The sequence below is a fragment of the Falco punctatus genome (genome assembly GCF_963210335.1).
Source record: "Falco punctatus genome assembly, chromosome: Z".
In the NCBI taxonomy this organism is placed as follows: domain Eukaryota; kingdom Metazoa; phylum Chordata; class Aves; order Falconiformes; family Falconidae; genus Falco; species Falco punctatus.
In genome coordinates this window covers 34,658,838-34,682,565 of record NC_137586.1, presented here as the reverse complement: position 1 = coordinate 34,682,565, position 23,728 = coordinate 34,658,838, and the positions used below count along the sequence as shown (strand labels likewise).

The 23,728-nt window shown below is 37.4% G+C and overlaps 1 protein-coding gene across 9 annotated transcripts in view; it reads left to right on the top strand.

Moving 5' to 3' along the window:
- The window catches only part of NFIB (nuclear factor I B), a 274,513-nt gene that overhangs the window by 231,626 nt on the left and 19,159 nt on the right, over positions 1-23,728 (top strand). For 3 of the 9 annotated variants that reach the window (XM_080371875.1, XM_080371871.1, XM_080371873.1), the window contains exons 8-10: positions 613-797; positions 12,579-12,717; positions 16,212-16,294. In XM_080371875.1, the coding sequence (XP_080228001.1) occupies positions 613-797; positions 12,579-12,717; positions 16,212-16,294 (407 nt within the window). Of the gene's footprint in view, positions 1-612; positions 798-12,578; positions 12,745-16,211; positions 16,295-23,728 lie in introns of all 9 variants that reach the window. The other 6 variants (XM_080371874.1, XM_080371870.1, XM_080371872.1 and 3 more) reach the window with 2 other exon arrangements.

The window sequence follows — 23,728 nt, the reverse complement described above, 5'->3', positions numbered from 1 at the left end:
AAGTGTGTGATTTTAAGGGCTGGGAAGAAAAAGAATGCAAAGAAAAATATGTATAGGTTAGAAAGTTTTTTATTTGTCAGAGGTATTTTTGTTGGATGGATTGGTTTCCCAGGCTCTGAAGTTGAATGTTCATTAGCATTTTCACCAAGGTCAGTTAATATTCATGGCATTATTGGTGAGTAGTTATTATCCTCACATGAGGCAGGTGGAGTGCAATGTGGTGAGAAATCACTAACTGTTTCTTAGGACTTGGTGACTTTGCTGTCCTATCTTGAGGTGCTGCAGTTAAAAGTGTAGGTTTTATTTATTGAGTAAAATATTTATTTTGTTTATTTGGGCTCCAGATGGGGAAACTGTATAATTGAATTGGTATTTATGCTGGAGAATGATTACTGTTTAAAGAAAAAAAAATATGGTAGCATAATTCACAAAACCAAAACAAGATACAGTATTTATGAGTTTGAAACAGTAGCATTTTTCCATTGCCATGCAGCAGGAATGCAGTGCACTGATTTATAACTGACTTTTTACTTTTCTTGCTGTAATACAGAGGTGAAGATTTAGAAGACACACAGTGTGAAAATAATTTTAATTTTGTTTTATCTTCTCCAGTCATCTCAACTAGAACTCCACCTCCGCCGTCACCATTGCCATTTCCAGCACAAGCTATTCTCCCTCCTGCCCCATCTAGCTACTTCTCTCATCCAACGATCAGATACCCTCCCCACCTGAATCCTCAGGATACTCTGAAGAATTATGTACCTTCTTACGACCCGTCCAGCCCACAGACTAGCCAGGTACTGTAAAACAATATGAACCCTGCAAAAGAAATCCTATGAGGAATGTGTGTCTTCCAGGGTATCTAGACTGGTATTGTATTAGTTCTGGTCTCAGAGCAACCTGGGAGTTGGCATATAAGTGATCCAGCAGCTTTTCGTGTTCAGCATGGTTGAATAACGTGTGCAGGTTAATCGCATCCATTCACTTTTCCTATGTCAAGCTAAAAAAAATACTTGTACTGAGTGACCTGGCAGCACTACAGGGCAGGTCCTAGCCCTGCACCCCTCCTGCAGACTGGGTGCCTCTGGGCTGCTGGAGACGAAGCTCCTGCTGCAGGACGGGGCAAGGAGCGTGCTGATACATACACGTGCACGCATGCACACACATGAACATACAGGTATACTAATAGACCAACAATCAAAATAAACTCTGGCAAGGTAATGTGTGCCCTGTTTTGTAGACACCTGACATTTCTTTGCACAGATGCAAAGACTTTATTGTATTGAGCACAGCACAGACCGACAAAATGGTTCCTTTTGTAGAGAACATGAGTTCCTGGGTGCTACACTGATTTAGACTTATGTCTCCATATAGAAATTAACATGGTTTCCATTAGCAAAGTAATCTGTGAATAACTGTGCAAAACTGCTTTCCATGATAGCATCAGCACATCATGCTAGCGTGTGATCTGCACTATAGAATAAATTGCAGTTGAGTCTTGGTCTGCCAATGCTTGGAATATTACCAGTGCCAGTGTAATGTAATCTTTGCTGCTCAGGCTGTTGTTTAATTTTGATGCCTTGTCTGAAAGGCTCCTGGGGGGCCCTGTACCTTGTGCTTGAGCATGTTTTTTGTAAGGGCCTTGGGAGTGTATACTGAAGAGGCAGTGGTCAGGTTTTCCTGCTCCTAAGAGTTAGGTTCCCTCAGAAGGACTGTTTTATCAGAGATGAAGGGTTTGCTGTGACAGCATTTTGTTACAGGCTTTATTATGTTTTTCATCAATAATACCAGGCCCTTCAGTGTGTGTTTCAGGCACAACAGCAACAGAACTTGAGACTGAATCAAACTTTCTAAGTTGAATAACAGATACGGCCCCTCTGGGCTGTTCAGAAGGTCATTGTGGTTATTGTCCCCATGGGCTAATGCTCTGGCCCAGCTGCATGATTTTCAGTGTATTTAAAAAAAACAAAACACCTGGGTCCATAACATTAAAATTTACTTTGAAGAGAGAAATCCTAACTACGTGATTTTTGTTAGTTACAATATTATGCAAATTAAACCAAAAAGTGAAGTAGAGTATGCTGGCTTTAGAATACAGATTGCTATCTGCACATGGATGAAAAGTCTTTCAGTCCCATATAGCCTTTTTGCTGAGACTCAGCTGGGAATATTGCATGCAGGACCTGATTTTAATTTGTGTAAAATTTCCATGAATAACAAAGTCTAATTAAGACATCCATTAAAAGTCCTTAACGTTAATTCAGTGCAGAAAATCTTAGAGTTCTGTTGGTTTTTTTTTTTTAAACTGATGTCTTAATTAGGCACTATTAATGGAAAAAATATGCAAATTAAAATCAGGCCCTTACTGTTATGCATTTCTTTAATTATTCAGTGCTTGTTTAACTTACATTTTGATTTCTTATATATATCTTAAAAGAGCAGATTAGGTGATAACTCTCTCTGGATTATTCCATATTCTGCTTTGGATAATTGCTGAAAAAATACAACATCTAATGAAGTATCTGACTTTCTTTCAGACACCCGACAAATGTGCTGTCTTGTGATTTTAACATTGGGGAGTATATTCATTAAGCAGGAGAAATGCTTTCAACACTTTGCCCAACAAAAGCCTTACTCTCTTCCCTTATCTGTGGTTGAAAGATGAATCTTTAGACCTTAAAAGATAAAATTTTACTCTGCTGATTTTTTTCAGAGTAGTAGCAAACTGAAAATACTTCCTATTCTTGTGATGTGGCACCATAGGGAATAATAGGCCAAACTGGCCTCAATTTCCTACTTTCATCACCTTTCATAACCCTTTATATTAGGGTAATATTTTTCGTTTAATTTGATGCTTGATTTAGTTGCTGAGAAGAGGGAATGGAGTTAAACAACACCAAGCGTGGGATTCCAGGCATCTGCATCAGCTATTCTCCACAATTCATTCATCACTATTATTAGTGGAATCTCTTTTAAGTTTAACTCTTTAATGTTCACCTCTGAGATGTACTTTACGTTAAAGGAGTTGCATGCCTGCTCAAAATATCTCTAAATAGAACAGATAATGGATGGCTGTACAAAAAGTAAAACGGCAAGGATAATTTTTTCTTAGGAAAAGAAGCAGCGGCTGTCTGTGGAGTTTCAATGACAAAAGGGAATTGTTCTGATACAATGGCATGCTCTGAGCCAAACCAGTTTTTCTTTTCTAAATAAAACATGAATTTTTATTCAAACAGATTTATTGTAAAATTTAAAACTGCATCAGTAGGAATACCACATCAAATTTAATTACACTTTCCCACCTCAAAACACAGTCATTGGGATTTCAAAAGGAGAACTATGATGATAGTTTTAATTTCAGCTTTAGGAACAGAAAGGATGGATACTCTGACAGCATTTACCTAAAATGAACTGTTCCTCCCCAACATCTTTCAATAATATGCTAATTGAGATTGTTACGACAAGCAACTGAGATGCCTTGTACTCCCCACAGCAATTTTGAGATTAATTACATTACTGCTGCACTGATTATAGTAAGACAGTCAGGCTATTCAATGGACTACTTTAAGTAAAATTAATTTAAAGATCTAGAGCTCCCATAGGTTTCCATAGTGGGAAGCAATGGGCAATTTTTGTGACATAATGTTAAATATTCCAAATTATGTGTGATGGACAGTGAGGAAGTTCAAACAGGCCCTTTGGCTACAGTGAAAAATGATTCAACAATGAATGATCCTAAACAAAAGAGAACTGTAGCTGTCAGTTTCACGCATATCTGCTATTTATCCCCTGTTCAAGCTGGAGAATAAATAAACTAATGTATTGAACAGAAATGGACCTTGTTAGATATAGAGCTGGACTTGCCTCCAACTAGTAGTCTGAAAAGTTCCCAAGGTTTTGAGAACTCCTGTACTTTCCACTAAGTAAGTAATCCTGCTGAGCTCTTTTTATTATACTTATTTCAATGCTTTTCTTCTTAGCTAGGCACGCATGTTACTGGATGAGATTGTGTGTGAGTGTGTATCTGTATTGTGATGGGGTACTGATGCCTCCAGAGTTAAATTGTTACTGGTTACTCACTGTAAGTTTCAGCAAAACTTATCTATTGGTATGTGTCTAATCCACCTACAGCGTTTATCCATCTACAGGTTACTGAAGTTTTCAAAGCTACCACAAATTTTGAACATTTATTTCCTTTTTGAATGATTCCAGATGGGTGAATCTTTTAATTGGAAAATATTGCCTTCTCTGTGTGTACGTACACATGTGCATGGACACACACAAATCTGCACAGACTTGAAATGCATTAATAATTGAGAATGTATGAACCAATATACAGTATCAAAATCCTATTTCCAATGAGCCTGAACAAATCACCAAGCACAACACCACTTGTGTGGCTGAAGTCAAAAGCAAAAGCTCCAAACTTATATGCCCCATCAAGTTAAATGGAGTGATTTGCTAATTAAGGTGTGGTGAACCACAGAGGAAGGGCCAGCAAGTGTGATGAAGGAAATGGTGGTAAAGCAAACAGTTAAGGTGGATCCTGCCGAAGAACATCCTGTCATCAGTGAGAATTTTTTGACTAAACCAAGCAAACAGAAGTAGACAATCTTGCAAGCCCTTTGAGTTTGGATTATGAAAGGCACAGTTTACAGGTAACCTTGACTAGAATTTTGTGATATTTTTGATGAAGTATGCAGTTTTCAGTGGCATGGTAAAACTATTCCAGCTTTAATTTTTTAATGGCTTTATCTTTGTCTGAAGACAGAAATACTGAACTGCTTGAGAAGAGCTGCTTCTGGAAGCTGGTGAGGCCACTAATTTTCCTCTCATAATTGATGGGGGTATACAGTTTTTTGTTCAGTGAAAGATAGGCACACTCCAGGAATGCTAGACAGATGCTTTATCATTTTTCAGCACAGTAACCGTAGTCATTTAGCAATGAGGAGGAAATCCTGTGATGAGGAGGGAATCCTGTGAGGCTGTTTGGGCTGGTCAAAGGGTTTCCCGTTGGTTCCTGGGAGAATACTAGCAGAAGCAGCTGACACAAGTGATATGTGTGCATGTGGTTTCTTTGGTATAGCTAGCACGTTTATTTGTTGACAGTTAATAGTTGTCAGCTTCTTGGGCAACTCTTCCCTTGTAATTTGTAAGAAACTATAGAAAATTAAACATGGCAATGTGCTGGTTTTAATTGTAATTGGAAGGCAGAGACCGAGTACTATCTTAAATACTGACAAGGCATTTAAAGATGTAATTGCAGTTATAAATGATTATTTTGTATTTAATTTTTTCATTTTTAGTTTATTAAATGCACAGTTATATCTCCGGAGTGCATGAAATACTACTTAATCCACAGATAACTTCTGAACATTTATCTACAAAGAGGTTTCCTTTCCCGTGCTTGTGTAACATGGCCTTACCCCGTTGTTAATGCAAATATACGAGGAAAGCTTAGTATTTCCTTGTGCTCTATCTGCAGACAAATAATTCAGATATTGCGAGATCACGGGTAAAATTGTGCTTCAGAATGGAGGCCTCTTTGCCTAGAATGTCTTATGATATCTGTGTCTGAACATGGGTTGCTGAAACTGCAGCTGCGCTCAGTTACAGCATGCTTTCTCAAATGGATGAGACTCAGAGCTTTACAAGTGAAAATCAACACCCCGATTTCTCTCAGAAGGTAGTACAGAAGTGATGTTGTCAGTCAAGAACTGGCAACAACATGTTTTTTCTAAAACTAATTCCTCAAGCAGACAGGTAGCTGCATGTCACACCACCTGAAGCTTTTGTGTGGCATCTCCTAGTGAGGTCTTCATGAGATGTGTTGTGGCAATGAGTTACTCAGGTTGCAAGGGTATGGAAACCAGTGAGATTCATCTTCATGAAAAATGGTAAGGGGCACTTTACAAAGGCAAAGTACATTTCTGTTGCTACCATAGTGTCCAGTAGCAGACAGGAAATTTTTGTAGCCTTGCTTCTTGTCAAACAAATGCTTTATGGAGACCATCAGGTTCAACCTGAGGAGGAACTGCCCTTCAATACCTTCTGGAGTCTCACTGACAGTGCTCTAATAATACCATTCCCTTATGTCTAGCAGAGTCTCAAAGTCATTGTGCTGTATTAGTCAGATAGGTAATAACTCGACGATATGTCTTCCATGCATTTGATGAAACTGCCTCTTGTACCATTGAGCTGTCTTCAGTGGGAGACTAATATGGCCATTAGATGTTTACAGGTGTTGTAGCACTAGGGTGTTCTAGGCAAAAGCTCTACTAAGGTCAAAGGATAGGTTAGTCATGTAACAAAAAAAAAAAAGGGCTCTGTGTGTGTGTGTTTAGAAAAAAAGGAAGATAATTCTTCCACTTTTATTTTAGATTTTCTGAATCGTCCATCACCCTCTGTGGATATCACAGAGCACGGTGGCATGGACTCAGAGACAGAACTTATCAGCTACGATCGCCAGGTTCATAGATGTGGGTAGTAGACACCTGTTAAGATACTTGGTATGCGAGCAGAGGACCAAAATGTACAGAAATGGATCTTGTACGTCTTCATAAAAAAATTAATTCAATTAATTGTCTCAAAACTACACTGCCATGAGGTTTTGCAGTGATAGTCTTCACCATAGTATCAGAACTTTGCCATTACAATGGACTGGAACTGTTGAGAAGAAATGGGTGGACAGTATTTCCAAACATGCTGAATCCAATCTGACTACAATGCACTCATTGGTTGATCACCTGGTTATAATGGGGCAACATTGGGAAACACAGAGTTTCTATTGAAAAACCTGTGTTTTGGGATGCAAATACATTATTCTCCAAGTATAGTGGTTAGCTGGAATAATGTAATTTTTATTAAGCCCTGAAACATCTTTCTGAAACGCCTAACACAGCATCATATGTAGCTGTACCTAGGACATGCATAGGACTGAGATGATTTCTGGCCTTTGTTGATTTTTTCTTTGAAGATACTTTGTATTTAAGATTCCAAGGAAATTATCCAAGGATAATTATTTTATTAGGAATTTGGAATTTTAATTACAATTTTTTTTTTTAAAGATACTGCGCAAATTTAAACATAAAATATATATTATCATATAAGCAACCTAATAGTTTATGTGAATTGTTTAATATGTATGTCAGAACTGTGTTATGTTTGGCTATCTCATCTGTAGATGTTAGTGTTGCTACTTCACTATGGCATCAGAAATATCTTTTTAACACTGGAAGTAGTGAGCTATGTGACAAGACACTGTCCTAAAATGTTACTGAAGACCTAAGGTGTGAATGTGCTGGCATTTGAGCAAATATGTGAACAGAAGTCTGAGAGAAGGATGTTTAATTACTGATTATGAATATGTTAGTAAAAACCCAGCAAGGAAATCAGGAAAAGTTAATCCTGATTGTAAAAAAGTCCATATGCATACTGTTAAATTTTCTGTTTGGGCTTCAGACCTAAGGATTAACTGAGAATGTGCACAGTGCACACAATCAGATATTAACAGTCTAACAATCTGAGTGAAGTTATGTTACAGCTATGATAGTGAATACAACTCATCTGTGGCTTTGGACACATGAGTGGATTAATCTGTGGCAGTTCGATTAATGGTGTGAATTAAAAAGCTGGAAAATGTTACACAAATCTGAAAATCAAATTAACCTCCAATCCAACAATAGAAAAATGTATACTGGCATAAATGGGGGCTAAATTTGCCAGATCTCCATTGTGTCTGCTTCTTTCTCTCACCCATTTTCAAATGCACAGCTTGTTTATCTAACACAGCTGCGTCCGTGTAACTTGCTTGAGGTTTACGCCTCAGGCATCATTCCTCTGTTTGTGAATCCATCACATAGACATATTGATGCCCTAGTTGATGGTAACAGTTGATTTTTCACCTGTAATGCATTTGTCTTTAATAATATCTTCATGGAAAACTGGAACTAAAACCTAGAGTTTGTTTTAAATAAGGAAAAAATGAATTTATATTAAATGATGTGCCATAAATACTTGCACTTGTAATTCAAGTGGATACTGTCCAAATAGATATGTAATTTCTACGCTAAAATGTCTTTTGACATAACTACAAATGTTAAAAGGAGAACAAGTCACAGAAGTTATTTCTAGCTGCAAAAGTTAAAAGGAGAACTGGTCAGAGAAGGTATTTCTAGCATCCAGTTCTCAGTAAGATTGTGAATTGACAGGTTCAGAGAGCTATTTCTGACCAGAGGGTTTCCCTCTTCGCACTGAAAACTTAAAGCAGGACAAAGGACTGGAGACATCTGAGAGAACCAATGTTCTTGAACTTGTGCCACTATCATCTACCACAGTTCAGAATCTAGACCTTTATTTCAAAAGCTTTTAGTTTTGTGTTTGCAAAGAATGTGAATTGAGTATAAGCCAATGTAGCCATGTCAGTGTCAGTCTGAAGGCAGGTCTAGGCAATAACCGAGACAATTATGTGATCTGTTTATTTAGGACTACTTTATGAACTTAAGCTGTAAACTAACCATGATAACTTGAATATTAGTTCTGTTAACAGTTTCACTGTTCACTGCATGCAAGAAAGAGAAGTATGGATGTTTCAGAAGCTTTTTCTTATGAGTGACATTTATGTAAAGAATCTGGGCAAGTATGAGGCTGTTTTTCATAAACTCTGTTTTCAAATGTAGCACATCCAGGAAAAATACCGAAGTTTCAAGAAAATATCATGTGTACCATTTCCCATGACAAGCTATGTCAAAGTGAGGACCTTAGTTCACATCTGAAAGACAGCTAGGATTGTTGAAGAAGAATGATATATGTAAAAGTCCCCATAGGTATGTGCTTACCTACAACTGAGGCTAGTTAAAAACTTAAATACAGGAAATCTTGGTATGGGGGGAGAAGTCAGGTCCTTAGATGTGGTACACCAAGCTCTGCCTTGTGTGTACTTATCCTTCCTATTACCTTGTTTGCTGAGCAGTAACACCTGAACAGTTACTGCAATATACAATATTTGACATTACTTCAGAATTCTAAAAAAAATGTTATGTTACAAATATGAAAACAGAAGTAAAGCACTTGGAAAACAATAGATGTTAGAGATTGCAAAAATAAAAGCAGAATAAATCATAGAGTGCAGTCAGAAGATACTTGGTAGGATGTGACAATATGCAATAAAATTGTTAAGAGGCAGGTAACTAGGTTATAATTGCATTTAAAATCTAATGTGCAGCCAGAGTCTGAAATGTTGGAACCATAAGAATTAAACTTACTGAAGTAATGAGTTTTCTGTTTTTTTACTTCAGAGTTTTTATTCTTCTGTTTAGAGGTTGCAGACCTTAGCTTCACTGCATTGTGTCTGCACTCAGTTTTACAAGTAGGACAGATGTGGAACAATGCCTACTATTTAAGAAGACATTAAAAAAAAAGAGAAGAAATAGACATGTAGACACTTGCTTGGTTACAAATCACATCGACTAAAATCACTGAGCTTCCCCCTGTATGCCAACAAGGACAGGATTTCACCCTCAGTTTGGATGGAGTAGGTGATATACCGCACTGCTGTTATGTATCGCACAAGGGAAAACATGGTTTACATGAGAATACCCTATAAGTATATTCTTTGCCTTATAACTTGGCAGGGAAGGGGGGTTCTTATTTGGAGCATATCCACAAGGACAAAGCCGGAGTCCATGTGAGCCATTGCCTTCCTGTTGACCGGTATCACTAAGGAACCTTAGAAGGTGATAACATTCCTGTAAATCGTCCTGGTCTCCAGCTGTGTCCTTCTAATTCATTTGAGTCTGGCTTTGGAGACAGAGCTGCTTTTGGAAGCTGATGACACTGGCTGTTTTAATCCATAAACTGCCTGGAAGCTTCTTTCTTAGTTTTTGATAGAGGTTGGTCATTTTGGTAAGGGATTCTCAGTTGCTTTTGTGATATTGTTAGTATACCACATGAGCTAAGGCTCCTAAGGTAGCCCTGTGGTCACAGGCCAGTGACTCCATGTAGGAGCTACCAGACACCACTGAGAGGTGGTGGTCCCTCCAGCAGGTTGTGTGGACAGCTGAGCTGCCAGGGCAGGAGAGGGGGCTTGCACCTCCCCAGAAACATATTGAAAAGCCCATCCAACATAGAAAGCAGGACTTAATGACAAGAATTTCAGTGTTTTTAGAGAAAAGCTTGTCATAAGGCCCACCTGTTTTTCTGACGGTTTTCCCCACAAATGGTTCAATCTGTGTCATTGCTCCCTTACCTACAACAGAGCCTGTTTTATTGCAAGACTGAGGTATCTCGAGTTGAACTCTGTAGAACTCGCAATCAGCAAGTGAGGATAGTTGCCTCTTAAGTTTTGGAGTGTCTTGTGTCTTGTATGGGCAATTTATTTTAGGTAACTCTTAGCAAATTTCTGCATTTAAGTTAGTTAAAATTTTCATTTTGTTCTAAGGCAGGTGGAGTCAGATTTCTTGGGACCAAGACACTTGTTTTTTAAAGGCTGGCAGGCCTTTAAAATAGAGTCCACAAAATGCAATTCCCTAAACTACTGCTAAGATAAATCTCAAAGAAAGTGGACTGACAGGTACTTAGTATATCACTGTTTGCTGTAATAGAAAGACGTAATTTGTGTTCTTGAGGGAATACCTCTGTATTAACTGAGTGGGTTCTCCACTTATGACCCCTTGGTCATGTAAACATGCAAGAAAGTGCTCAGCTAACTTTTAGGCCACATTATTATCTAGAAATTTGTCTTGTATATATTCTGCCACATCTCATTTTCATTTCAAGTACATATAATAAGGGAGATCTATCTAACTGCTAAGTTTCACCTAGTGAATAAAATGTAATGTAGCATGCCAGTTATTTGGGGAAGTTGTGTTATTTGCAAAATTATTGTCATTCCTTTAAATCCATGCTGCTTTCTTATTTTGAAGCTACTTTGACAGCTGACATTTCTGTTACTAGCATCCTAGTAGTAACTTCTCAGCTTATGCAACTAGAAACATGAATGAAAATGTAGATAACACCTAATTTCTGTATTAGCAAGATCTTGGGATTCCAAGGCTCTTCTGTCCCCACCCCTGCTCCAACACCTCCTAAACATACAGTTATGTTTAGGGGGTGACTTTCCTTCGTTTAGAGAGGTAGTTTGTTGGCCGCTTCTCATTAGTGTGCATTTTTACTGTTATTTTTCATTGTAAGACTTTTGATTTTAGAGAGTAAAATAGTCTACTAACTGATCAATGTTCCTATGAATACAAATTTGGTCTCCATTCTCACATTTTCTATTGTTTTCTTCTAGCTTAGTTTTAGGTGTCCTAAAGAACGAGAGTCTCCCTTGAGGGCATTTGCAAAGTCTAGTAGATCATACTGCCAGAAAGTTTCTCCTGCTATTAATTTTAAATTTCCTCCTTCTCAATTTCATTCCATTACCCTGAGTTTATACTTCCTGTACTTTCCAAGTAATTCCTTCCTCTTCTGTGTGTTTATGCTCTGCATACTTGCAGTAATTGTCTCAGCCAGTTATTATTTCAATTACCATAGTCATGCTTACCTCTGTTAACCTTTCCTTGTATCAGTTGAATCAGGTTCTTTTTCAACCCACTTCTTTACTCAGATTATCTCAGATTTGACTCAGATCCTTCTGATATTAAGATTCCCAGTATTTTTTACTTTGTATGGCTGTATTTTAAAATACCTATGATTCACAGAACACAGAATCACTTTAAGACAAATGTTAATCACCCGCTGTTGAAAAAACTATTTACTACTTGCTAATTTTTACTGCAAGTTATTTACGATTGGAGTATTTACAGTCATGCAGAAAGCCTAAGACATGTTTAAGCCCTGGATAAACATATACATTTACTAGTCAACATTGCCAAATTCAGATGTGCCTATATGCAAAATTACCATACTATCTTGATGACCACAAGGTCATAGGCAGACTACTTCTTGTATCTATGAAATAATTGTCTTTATTATGCTCTTGACTTGCAAAGTTCCCATGATTAAACATTGCTGTGTTTTTGGTAGGCTGCTTTTGGCCAGGTGTTATGACATAAGCATTATAGTATATTGCATCCTAACCCTCTCCCTCCACTCCCAAACGTGGACTATTGGTTAGACTTCCAGTATGCATAATCTCTGTGGACAACTGCGTGCAAGTCTTGGTTATGCTCCAAGCCAGTGCAGTATGGCATGTGAAAACAGAGATTCTGCATCATTTGTTTGCTCTTAATACTTCATACATTAGGGCCTGTGCCTGGTCAGTTTAATCCTGCTGTCATGGGATTTACCGTGGTTCACAGCCACAGTGTGAACAGTAAATATATTTTGACACAATTTGATGCATGCAGCATCCAGAAAGAAAGAAACTTACCAGAAAGTACTGCTACGTAAGCATGTAATACCTATCTGAGGAGGGATATGCCTGCTGAAAATACCTCATAGAAATTCATAGCTTTGCTAGAATGGCGCATTCCAGCACACAGGTGATGGGCATTCTGGAAAACCCCAAGATAGGTGGGTAGGTTCCTTAAATGCAATGTGTATATTTCACAAGCCATTCTTTTGGTTTTGTTTTGTAGCCTAACAGCAGTGGTCAAGTAGTAGGGAAAGTGCCTGGCCATTTTACTCCAGTTTTGGCACCCTCTCCCCATCACAGTGCGGTGCGACCTGTGACCCTGACCATGACAGATACTAAACCCATCACTACATCCACTGAAGGTGAGGCATCTTCACCTACAGCAACCAGTAAGTATTTCTTTAGGAAACAAAAAATGTCCATCGAAGATTCAATATGATTTCAAATTAAGGCCAGAAAAAGGCGCCTTTTCCTACTATTTGACCAAGTGAATGCTCATCATTTTAGATGGAGAGCAAATGTGATCTGACTGCAGAGCTTTTCCTCCCTAAATTTCAACCAGTTCATCATGTTACCACATGTTTGTGACATGACAACCAAAATGTGAGGGAAAAGCCTGCATATTTGTCCACTGTTCAAGAAAAAGGAAATACGGTTGCTCATCGAAGGTGGACATTATTAAGACATTGAGAAGCACGCCCAGACAGCAAGGTTTTACAATGACTCGCAGACGGAACCCCAGAGATTGGATAATTTGCTCCTCAATGAGCTTTCCTACAGAAATCAAGCCTTGTTACAACGCATACTGAATCCGAGCTATGACAATTGCATATTGATATAGGTTGTGTCGTTTTTAGCAAAACCAACTGATTCGGCAAAGGAAAACTTTAATTCCGTGTCGTTGCTGCAATAGATGGTAGATCCATGGTTGTTTATTTTTTTTTTTAAATAACCCTAATATTGTTTTAATCTTTTTATTACTATATAGGACCATATTAATTATCCTATTATCTTCAATGGAATTGCTGTTTTGGGTATAAGAGCAAAAGTGTTACTATGTGTAGGGTAATTTCTTCTCTTGCAAATCCTCATATTATGCTTAGTGATACAGATTGTTGCTTTTTAAGTACTTTCTGTGTTTCTGTTGGCTTTGAACTTTTATTTGGACTTGAGATAGCCAGTGTTACCAATATTTATCAGTGGTGAAGACTTCTAGGAGACAATTCTAAATATAAACTTGGAAGAAAGCTTACCAGTCTTTAAAAATATTAATGTCTGTAGGGTCCACTACATTAAAATGACTTGCTTTAGGCCTGTTTAGTATTTGAACTGTGAATTCAGTCCCTAACTTTTAGACTGTTGTTAACAGAGACCATAAAATGTGTGTTTCTTAGGTGTTGTACTATTTTGAATCTTTTCTTTAGAATGTGAACAGAGATGAGTCTCAGATGCATAGGGGTGGCCAAGATGTAAAGGAGGAAAACTGGTTATGCCTTTATTATGAAGGGATTAGTAACTTTTGGGCAAACTATTGTTTAAGCATAAACAAATAATTAATGGATAGATTTATGGAAGTATTTTAGCTATTCTTTTAGTGTAGCAGATGTTTTGTTGAAAGGTAATAGAGTGTCTCTGCATCCTCCCTGGTGGCTTGTATTACAGTTCTTGCACCTTTTTAAGAACAGTCAGTTTTAGCAGCAAGCAAAATTTGCCCTAAACTTTTGATCCAGAATAGAAGACTGAGAAAAGTGAGTTCATGTACATTTTCAAGTACTCATGATTTCATTCTGTGTCCTATTTGACATGGTCATGCCTGGCCTAAATAGCTGTCTCAGATGAAGTCAGGGTTTATAACAAAATGGCAAAAAGAACAAATACAGTGTCAGAACTGTGCTGGAATGTTTTCCAGTAATCTTGAGAGTATTATTCATCATTACAGGGCAGCATACCTAATCTGTTCATTGTGCTATTACTAAAGGAAAAATCTAGACTATATTTTCAAATGAAGTTGGTACCCAGTTTCTCATGTAATTCATTGGAACTTGGTTACCTGAGTTCTCTGTGAACCTGAGAACATCTTAGCTTAGATCTTTGAAATCAGGGCTCCTCATGATTCCACAGCAGTGTGCAAGTAACTTTTTGCCTAAGATCCAATGCCTGTCACTACAGCATATAAATAATAATAAAATGTATGCACAGATTTTATTTGTGTGTGCCAGTTTGTATATGAGATAGCATATAAATGCTGTATATTTGGAGTGTTACGGTTTTCAGAGCAGTGCAGGAGTCTTATCTGCTTTATAAAGCCTTTTGAAACTGGATTGGTAACTGTAAGAGCAAATAAGTGAAGCAACAGAAATTACTGATGAAGAAAGTAGCAAAAAATGAGGGGTCATGTCCTGCTGATACATGGATTGTATATGAATACATATAAACTCTATTATCAGTTAAAACAGACCTGCCACACAGAGTGCTAAAGTTAACTTCACAGGAAAACCAAGTCTAAAAATAATTTAAGGATAGTTTTACTTTTATTTGCAGTAACTGATTGATTCGTTCAAAATATATATAGCTAAAATATGTGTGGCCAACAAGTTATTGCTATTATTCAATCTGATGAGAAGAAAATGGCAAATGATTAGCACTGCTTTTCATTCTGAAGTGGAATAGCAGAATTGTTTGGAATGAGAAAGAACAGCAGGCTTTGCAAATATTTGGGGAGTCCTGTGACCTCCACCAAAATTTCCATCTAGTAACTGATTTTTATTATGGTTTTTCAGTAAAACCTGTTTACTGTATAATTTAACGGATTTAATTTGCTTGTATTTGCTGTGTGACTCTAATACTAACAGGCCAATTCAGTAAGTACTCCCATCTAGCTCCTCACTGGCATCCTTGTTTATGTCTGTTCAATTTCAGTAGTTTTGTTTTGTCTGCCAGCATGTTTCCAGGTTGTGATGCTACAAATTGCAGTGTGGACATGTCCACACTGGGAAGCAGAGTAAGATCACCTACCTCTCATGTCATAAGTGCCACCAAAAGCCATGAGGCAGTAATGGTTTTTAGGGATTACTGACAAAGACCAGGTGGGAATGTGACCTACAAGTGAAGGATCTACATCCTGTAACTAATCCCAGCATCACCTACTGTTCCCTTTCTCCTCGGAAACTGATTTCTTTAATCTCTAGCAGGCAGTAAGAAACTTCCTTAAATTGTCCCCCTGGGAAAATATGTGTCCTGATGCATAGGGGAGTAGAATATTTAATATTATATTGCACAGTAAAAATTACTTTCCTTCTTCTGAAAATACTAATCAGATTACATCCTATTTCCAAAGGCCTGTAAAGATTCATTTTGTGCCACATAGGAAACTGAACTTTTGATTCCAGTTTTTGTTCTTTTACAGTTTTGATGATGGGCCTTCACGGCAGTAAGAATGATAAGTGTGCACTAATATTTTCTCTTAACATTGTAATCTCAGTGATTTCACTGGTGCCTTAGATGGGTGTAATGGAAATGAGAATTTGTCTCATGATACCTTCAAATACATACCTTATTTAATCACTGTAAAAAAAATAATGTATTAATCAGAGGAACTTTTATTTAACAAAAAGTATCATTATGATTTACACGTGCAGCTTCCATTGAAGTTTATAGGAATTTACGTATGCCTTTCCAAATCTGGTCCAATTTTTCTTTTGCATTATATTAATGTTTAAATAAAGGAGAAACACAGACACATCCTATATATTGCAAAATCATAACTCTGGATCTCATATTTGTACTGTACCTGCACAGGGTAATAGTTATGGTAGGTTGGTATTTTTATCAATCTGTTTTGTTCTTCCTTAATCAGCCTACACAGCCTCAGGCACATCCCAAGCCAATCGATATGTGGGACTAAGCCCAAGAGACCCATCCTTCCTACACCAGCAACAGGTGGGCAAGTTTCACATAGGTGTAATGATATAGAGAAGCTTTTGCAATATTACCTTCCTACATGCTGCCACTGTTATCTTCAATTAGACTGGGATCCTAATGGTTTCAGTAGTTGTCATCTGAAGATGAAGTTTTTTCAAAGCAAAAGTGAACCCTTTAAGAAACATCAATTTAGCATATGCTTTATTTCTTAGATTTGTGCCATCTTAAGGAACTTCTAATCATAATTCTTCCAATTATTTTATCTTTCAAGAGATCATGCATGTAATCTTTAATAGGATTTTAGGAAAGAGAATGAGGTGTATATGGAACAAACTACTAATTTGAAAATCAGTTTAAAAAATAAGCAAAATTTCCAAAGCATAAAGTCCAGCTTAATATTTTCAATCTGTTTTGTTTTTTTGTCTGCCCAGATGTTTAAGCCTACATGTCTTCATTTTCATTCTAGAAGATGAGTTATAAAACCAAATTCTCAGTGCAACACATAATCATTTCTATTTTAATATGTTTAAACTGGTCTGCTGATTTCAAACCTGATAAAACCATGTTTTTGTTCTAGTTTCTTAAATCATTTATGTTTCAAGTAGCATTTTAAATTTCACATCTCATTAATGCTGTAAATTTAATGCAAATGAAGTGTTTACCCAAACTGTGAAAATATACGGCTGAGATTAATGATGGCTTACAAACAAATTAGCTGCAGTCAGTAGCAAGGCCATGTATGTACAGAAATGCTACATTGCTAGGAACAGGAATGAATTCAGACCCTTTAGAACTTTAACATATTTTATGATGTGTGTTTGTGTTGCTCCTAGATCGTAACAGTAGAAGACTTTGAAATTAACAGCATGTAAAATGTTACAAGGAAAAAAAGCTGAATGTGGCAGTAAGAAAAGGGCTGTTAAATAGTCCTTGGTATTTATTGTGCTGTATTTTTTCTCAGGATTGGGTTTCTGTCAACAGTTGGTACACACGCCTGTTTCATTTTCTAGTAAAACCTACCTGTTCTGTGTTTGCTGAGATATAGGTAAATTGTGCTTCATCTGGAACTCCCTATCCCTACCCACTCCCAGGGCAAGGTGGCAGTATGTCCGTTTTAAAGGTCACCACATGCAGAGTTCAGAGAAAATCGTAAAGATGTTCGTTTATTCAAGATAGTTGATTCTTTGCCAACTTTTTTTTTAACCAGTGAGACCTAACTGGAAACATCTGTACACTTCTATGAAAATACCAAATGACAATTAGTGGTTTTGCTAACCATACATTTTTCAGTAAATTTTCTGGTGTACTGCTTTTTTTTAATTACTATAACATGGTTCTTTTAAAAAGACATAACAGTATATATTTATTGTATTTTAAAACACACACACAGTCTCTTCATTTAAACACAGTGCCCGTAATTTCTGGATTTCTTTTCATGCAATGTTTTTACATAGTATCCTTTGAAAAGTCTCTGACATCCAGTTAATTTAGGGATGTGCAATAAGATTCTTTTTTTTTTTTTTTTCACTACATGTTTTTAGACACAGTTTTTTCTGCAAATTTGCTACTATTTAAGCCAACTGGACCTTCTTCCAAGTTCATTGAAAGAGTTACAGACTTCTTGTCAGATGCCAGAAGGTAGTCTCAGCACACTTAATTTTCTCTTTGCTGAGTTTATGACAAGTAAATCACAAACTTCATATCTCATGCATCTTCTATATACCTTTGGCTTTGTGTAGGTGGAAATTTGGAGATTTCAGCAGTATCATAGGAACACAAAAGTGAGAAGGATCTCAAGGGTCATCACAGCCTTTGGTGTTTACATGCACTGTGTTGTATATTCCCTTTCATGGTAAAATGTGTGGCCAGATGGCTTAAGGGGAAGGGGAAAATAAATTAGGTCTCACATACACTTCATAAACAGAAAAAATTCTTCAATGCCACTGTGTGAAACCAATGTTCTTCTTTCTAAAGTGTATTGCTTCGTAGTCTCCTTATATTGATTCAAGAGCGTCAGTTGATGACCAGTGAGCTATGAGTAAATTTAAAAATTGTGTCATATTTTAATCTTTGCTGTGACTTCTCTATTCTTTTCTAGCTTATGCAGTGGACATATGTGTAGGCTTGCCTGAGTGTGTTTGCAGGTGTGTGTGTGTGTGTGTGTGTGTGTTATGCATACAAATACATACAAAATTAAGGAACAGTACGTACTGCTGAAAGCATTTGAAAGAGCAGAATACTTGAACACCAAAGCTTTTTCAGTTGGATAAATATGAATATATAAGTGCATATATATAAAATTTTCTAATTAATTAGTTGCCTTCACTCACTTAAATCCTAAAGGCATCTCTGAGATGACAGTGCCATATATATATGTATTACCCACAAAGTGAGGTAGAGCACTGAGATTGTCTAAACAACTTTAACAGAGCAAAGGTTATCCTTGGTAAGGCAGAAATGAGATTGATTTACTATGTCCTTTCATTACTTTACAACAATTTAAAGGAGACCACTCTTCTTGTGTCAGATTTTAAATGCATTTGGTTTAAAGCAGCCCATGATGAATGAAAAGAAAAATCAAGGGGTACATGAAATAAAGGCAATCAATCAATTCATATTAGTGGAGAGAAATTCTAAATTAGAAAGCCAATGGTTTTAGTTCCAGAGAGGTCTTTTAAACATTCACCATACCCTATAATGCCCATTGACCCCTCAAGAATAAATATTGTCACCGGTACATTTTTTACTTCATTGGAGGCGTCTTTATGAAGATTTATTCTCTCTGGTTATGAGAAATATTGGCATGTACCATTGAGTACTTCTTGTTGATGTTAAAAAGAACTGTTATGTAGCCTGTTTAAATTACAGTAACGACAATAAATGTAGAAGTTATACACGTGTTTTGCAACACGCACTTACATGGAGTCTTTTGACAAAGTGATAGTTTGCTAGGACTTCCAGTAAAGAGTTTATAGCACAACCTACCCACAATGCTCACATTTAGATGGGAAACACTGAATACAACTTCGAAAGTGTATGGTAGCACAATGGGAGCAGTTTTTTTTTTTTTTTTTTTTATCTGGATACTGTGAAAAATATGCTGTTACATGCATTACTTAGTGTGTTACATTCATAATTACGAAGACAAGGTTCTAATGAGGAATTAAAACCACGCAGTCCACTTTTTTTCTGCAACTGCTGATGGGTTTTGCTTTACCTGTGTTGAAATGCCAGGTGTTTCTATACTGTAATATGAATAATTACAAAACATATCTCTTCCTTAAGTGGCATCTAGAGAGTCACATATATCATATCATTTTGTTGTAAAAAAGTCATGTCAGCCACCCGCCAAATGTCTATTACAAATTGTTAATGACTGCTTGGTTTGCTTTTCTTGATTCAGCATCAGCTGCTGAGAATTGTTGGGTATTGATAATGAAACTGCAGGGAGGGTGCCATAGGAAAGAGCAAGGAAAGTGGTAACAGCTAGTACCTGAGTGAGAGTTTTTCTTAATTTGACTATTGGTGTTTGGTGAGATTATTTTGTGAAGTACAATCTAGTATTCGGTGGTCATCATCTGTGCTGAGAAACATCTTAAATGAGTTATGCATAAAAGAAAGGTTGGATAATCTTCATAAATATATAGAGGCACCTTCTTTCCCCTTTCTGTGATTTGCAGCTACTGAAGATCTGTGGTTTCTAAGCCTAGGCTAGAGGAAAAAGCAACAGTTTAAGGAAACTCAATCAATTCAATATTCTACAAGTGGACACAGTCCCTTGCCAGATTCTAGTTGTGTCTCCATTCTTTTGGCTGAATAATTTTAAATTGAGAGATCATTAGTTCACTAACAAAGTCTTAATGACCAGAATTCTTATCGTTATATGACAGCATTTCTGTAGCCTCCTTGTGTTACTGTTTTTGACTTCATGAATTTATTATGTTCTGGAAATGACAGACACTTAGAGACAGGTTGATGTTGTTTTTGGCTATAAAGCTATAATGTTGCCAGAAATACTAGTCATGCACTTTACCTGTGTAAACAATATAAACGGTTACGGTTGGATGGATAGTTGGATGGATGGTTGGATGGATGGATGCATGGATAGACGGATGGATGCATGGATAGACAGACATTTGTATTTATTGCAAATGGAGGTGAATGGTTTCACAAATAAAAATACTTTTGTTGGAATGAATGAAGTAACTGACCAGCTTGCTTTCTTGGCCATTTATTTAACCTTAATGCACCTTGCAGCCTTGTATGGGTGATTCTAGTTTTAATTAGAAAATATAAATAAACGGGATAGCTGTTGAGGTCTGTGAAGACAATGACTTCTAGAACTTTCCTGTCTGTTACAGTAAGCTGTGCTAACTAATGCTGGCCCATTTACAGAGGAGCTAGTGAACTCTTCCAGTCTTTGCACTGATTAATACAATGGCATAATTTTCAGTAGAGCTTAGAGTTTCTGGGTGTGGTGTGTGGTATGTACGATTTTCACACAGCTTTGACATTTATGAGTGAGACGTTTGCTGTGAACGTAGTAATAAGAAACACTTCAGGTCTCTAAAATGTGAAATCAGAAAATTGTAGATAGCTTTTTATTTCCTACACATCAATCTGCCCTGCCTCTTTGGTAGGAAGTTGTTCTTACCAGATGCATCCTTTAGTTAATGAATCGCGCAGTTCAAAATGGAGTTCTGTTCATACCATTCATCATGGAAATTGTGAACTGAAATGCCCACTGAATACAGAGTATCTGTTCGCAAAATGTTTGGGGTGGATGTTGCTTTTGCTTTCAACAGCAGACTGAAAGACGAACAGAAGTCGACTCTTAAACAGAACTTCTCAGTAAAGCCAGGAAACAGGTTATCAACACTTAGGCTGTTCTTATTGTGTCCCTTATCATAATTGACCATTTGACGTAAAACTGGGTCATATGACAACCAGGGAGGTATGTAAATGGATAAGAGGTCACCTTTCACATATGCTTGCTTGAAAGGAAACACATTTAAAGGAAGTTTCAGTCAAAACAATGACAATATGCAAATGTTAAGTTTTATGGGTTTTTCTCAACTAACACAAGCTATAGCACAGTCTCCTATTACACTTTCCAAAATACATATCTACTTTCACAAGGGATCACAGAAGTTTGAAATTAATGTTAGTCTTCAACTCTTTAAATAAAATAATACAAAATCTGCTTAAAATTTAACCCACAAAAATTATTCAGACTATGATTAAAGGTTGAGCTCTTGACTATGTGTTTTCAATGCACGTAGGATTTGTATACCTAAAACTCTGCAGGATGGTTGCGCTTGGAAGGTGCCCAATTTAAACTGAAAAAGCAACTATAGTGAAATCCAGTTCTTGGGTAGAACTTCACACCAGTACCTCTCACAGCACTGGGAAGTGCAAACCAGAATCACTTTCCTGGTGTTTTACAGAGGGCGGAACAGGAGCAGGAAGGTGGATGACTTTTAGGCAGGTGGAAGAGTTAGGAGAAGCATTTGTTCCACTGCTCTGCTTCTGCCTGGACCTTTAGTGCCTTCCCATGACACAGCTGAAGCAGGCAAAGGAGTTGCCTGCTTTCCCTGGAGAAGCACTTACAGGGGCTTTGTGCTCTCTGCCACTTCATGGGTGTAGCAGTGGGGACATACCACAGGGATGAGAGGCTGCTGCAGCTCAGGAAGCAGCTGGGCGGCCTGTGAGGCTTCCCCACCTGCTGCAAGGCTGGGCATCCTTTTCCACTTCAGAACACAGACCCATGTTCTTTCTCTGTGTGTGTAGGTGAGAGATAAATAAAAAAATCATTGGTGAAGTTTTGTGGATAGAAGGTGTTATTGAAGTGGGGTCCACACGGCTTGCCTTGCTGGAAATGACAAAGCCATGGGACTGAAGAGCAGGCTCTGCAACAGGCTTCTAGGAAAGAGTTTTTACCATCTCACATGCCAAATCAGGTAGTTTATTTTGCCTTCATAGCCTATCTCTGAGAAAGTAGTGTTTTTCAGCATCTATTAAGTGTCTCTTGAGGACTGTTTCTTAAATCCCTCCACTGAGGATTTCAAGTTTCCTCAGGTCGCCTTCAAACAGTTCCCTGCTTCTCCCTCTCACGTGTCCTGCAGAGAAACTCCTTTAGGTGGCTTACTGTGCATGGGAGGGAATGAGCCTTCTTGTCTCCAGCTAACGCTGTGGTATAAGGACTATAACCTGCCAGAAAGCTTTCAGCATGCTCCAGACAACGTATAGCACACAAAATAATGTACTAAAGTGCCCTACGTACTCCCAAAGCTTGGTACTCCTGTCAGGTCTGTCCCCCAGGCTTTCCCTACTGGGCTGTCTGGACTTTTTCCAAGGGCAATATTCCTGCTGCTGCTGTGAACAGACCTCTTCCATCAAATGGAGCCAGGGCCCGTATAGCTCTTTTAAGATTCTCCAGCCTTTTTACCAAGAAAGTACTCAACATATGTGAAGGATGCAGACGCAGACTTTGAAAGTGATCCTTCTACATACTTTTGAAAGTGTATTTCTAAATCTTAGACATCCTGATCTCTAAGCAGGAGTGATTTGGGTGAGGAAACTTTATGTGAGGCAAAAAAAAAATATTTTCCTGGCAGGTTAGTTTTTAAAGTCAATATGACAGCTATGTGAGCCTGCTGAGGAGTGTGGAACAATAGTTTCTAACATTGGGAAGGTGATTTTCAGTACAGCTGATGCAGTCCTGAGCCCATCACAGAACCTGCAGTTCTTCAAGGTGTCACTACTGCAAGTATGGCACAGTTAGGTGGTGCAGTGAATAGCACTACAGTTTACACTAATTATAAGTCTGGTGTAGCATGATTCTTCTTACACATATGCGTGTATGTGACTACAACTTATATATAAAATGCACACGTTCTATTATTACCATTACAGTATTTAAATGTAAGTGTATTGAGGTATATATGACTATATAATATGAAGTATGTCATTGCTAACATTCATGAAATAGGTTTGAAAAGCTCTTTGTGGAGCTTTCTTAATGATAAATTTATCACATTAGTTGTACACATGGAAAGTTTTCATACAGACTGTCTAAAGAATATACTGATTTAGTGCAGAAGCTGATTCACTAATGTGTAATGTGTCAGTCCCTTACTGTTTTCCCCAAATGGCAAATGCAATCAGGTTCTATAGCAAGCTAAGTGTTTGCCAGATTTTTGAGCTAGACCTAAGCGCATAAAATCATTTTGTAACACTAAGTTTGTGATTTTAGCATTTTTTATGGTTCTAATCAGCTAAAGGGCTTTTATTTGTAGATTTCATATTTTATGAAAGAAGAAAAGAAGAGGGGGGTTAACTTTTCAGTCTTGTGTTTCAGCTGGAAGTGAGTTTTTATACCTAAGTTATAAAGATTTAAATTATGCATCTCTATTGAAGATTATGACATTCTTGAGAATTATAGGAGAAATA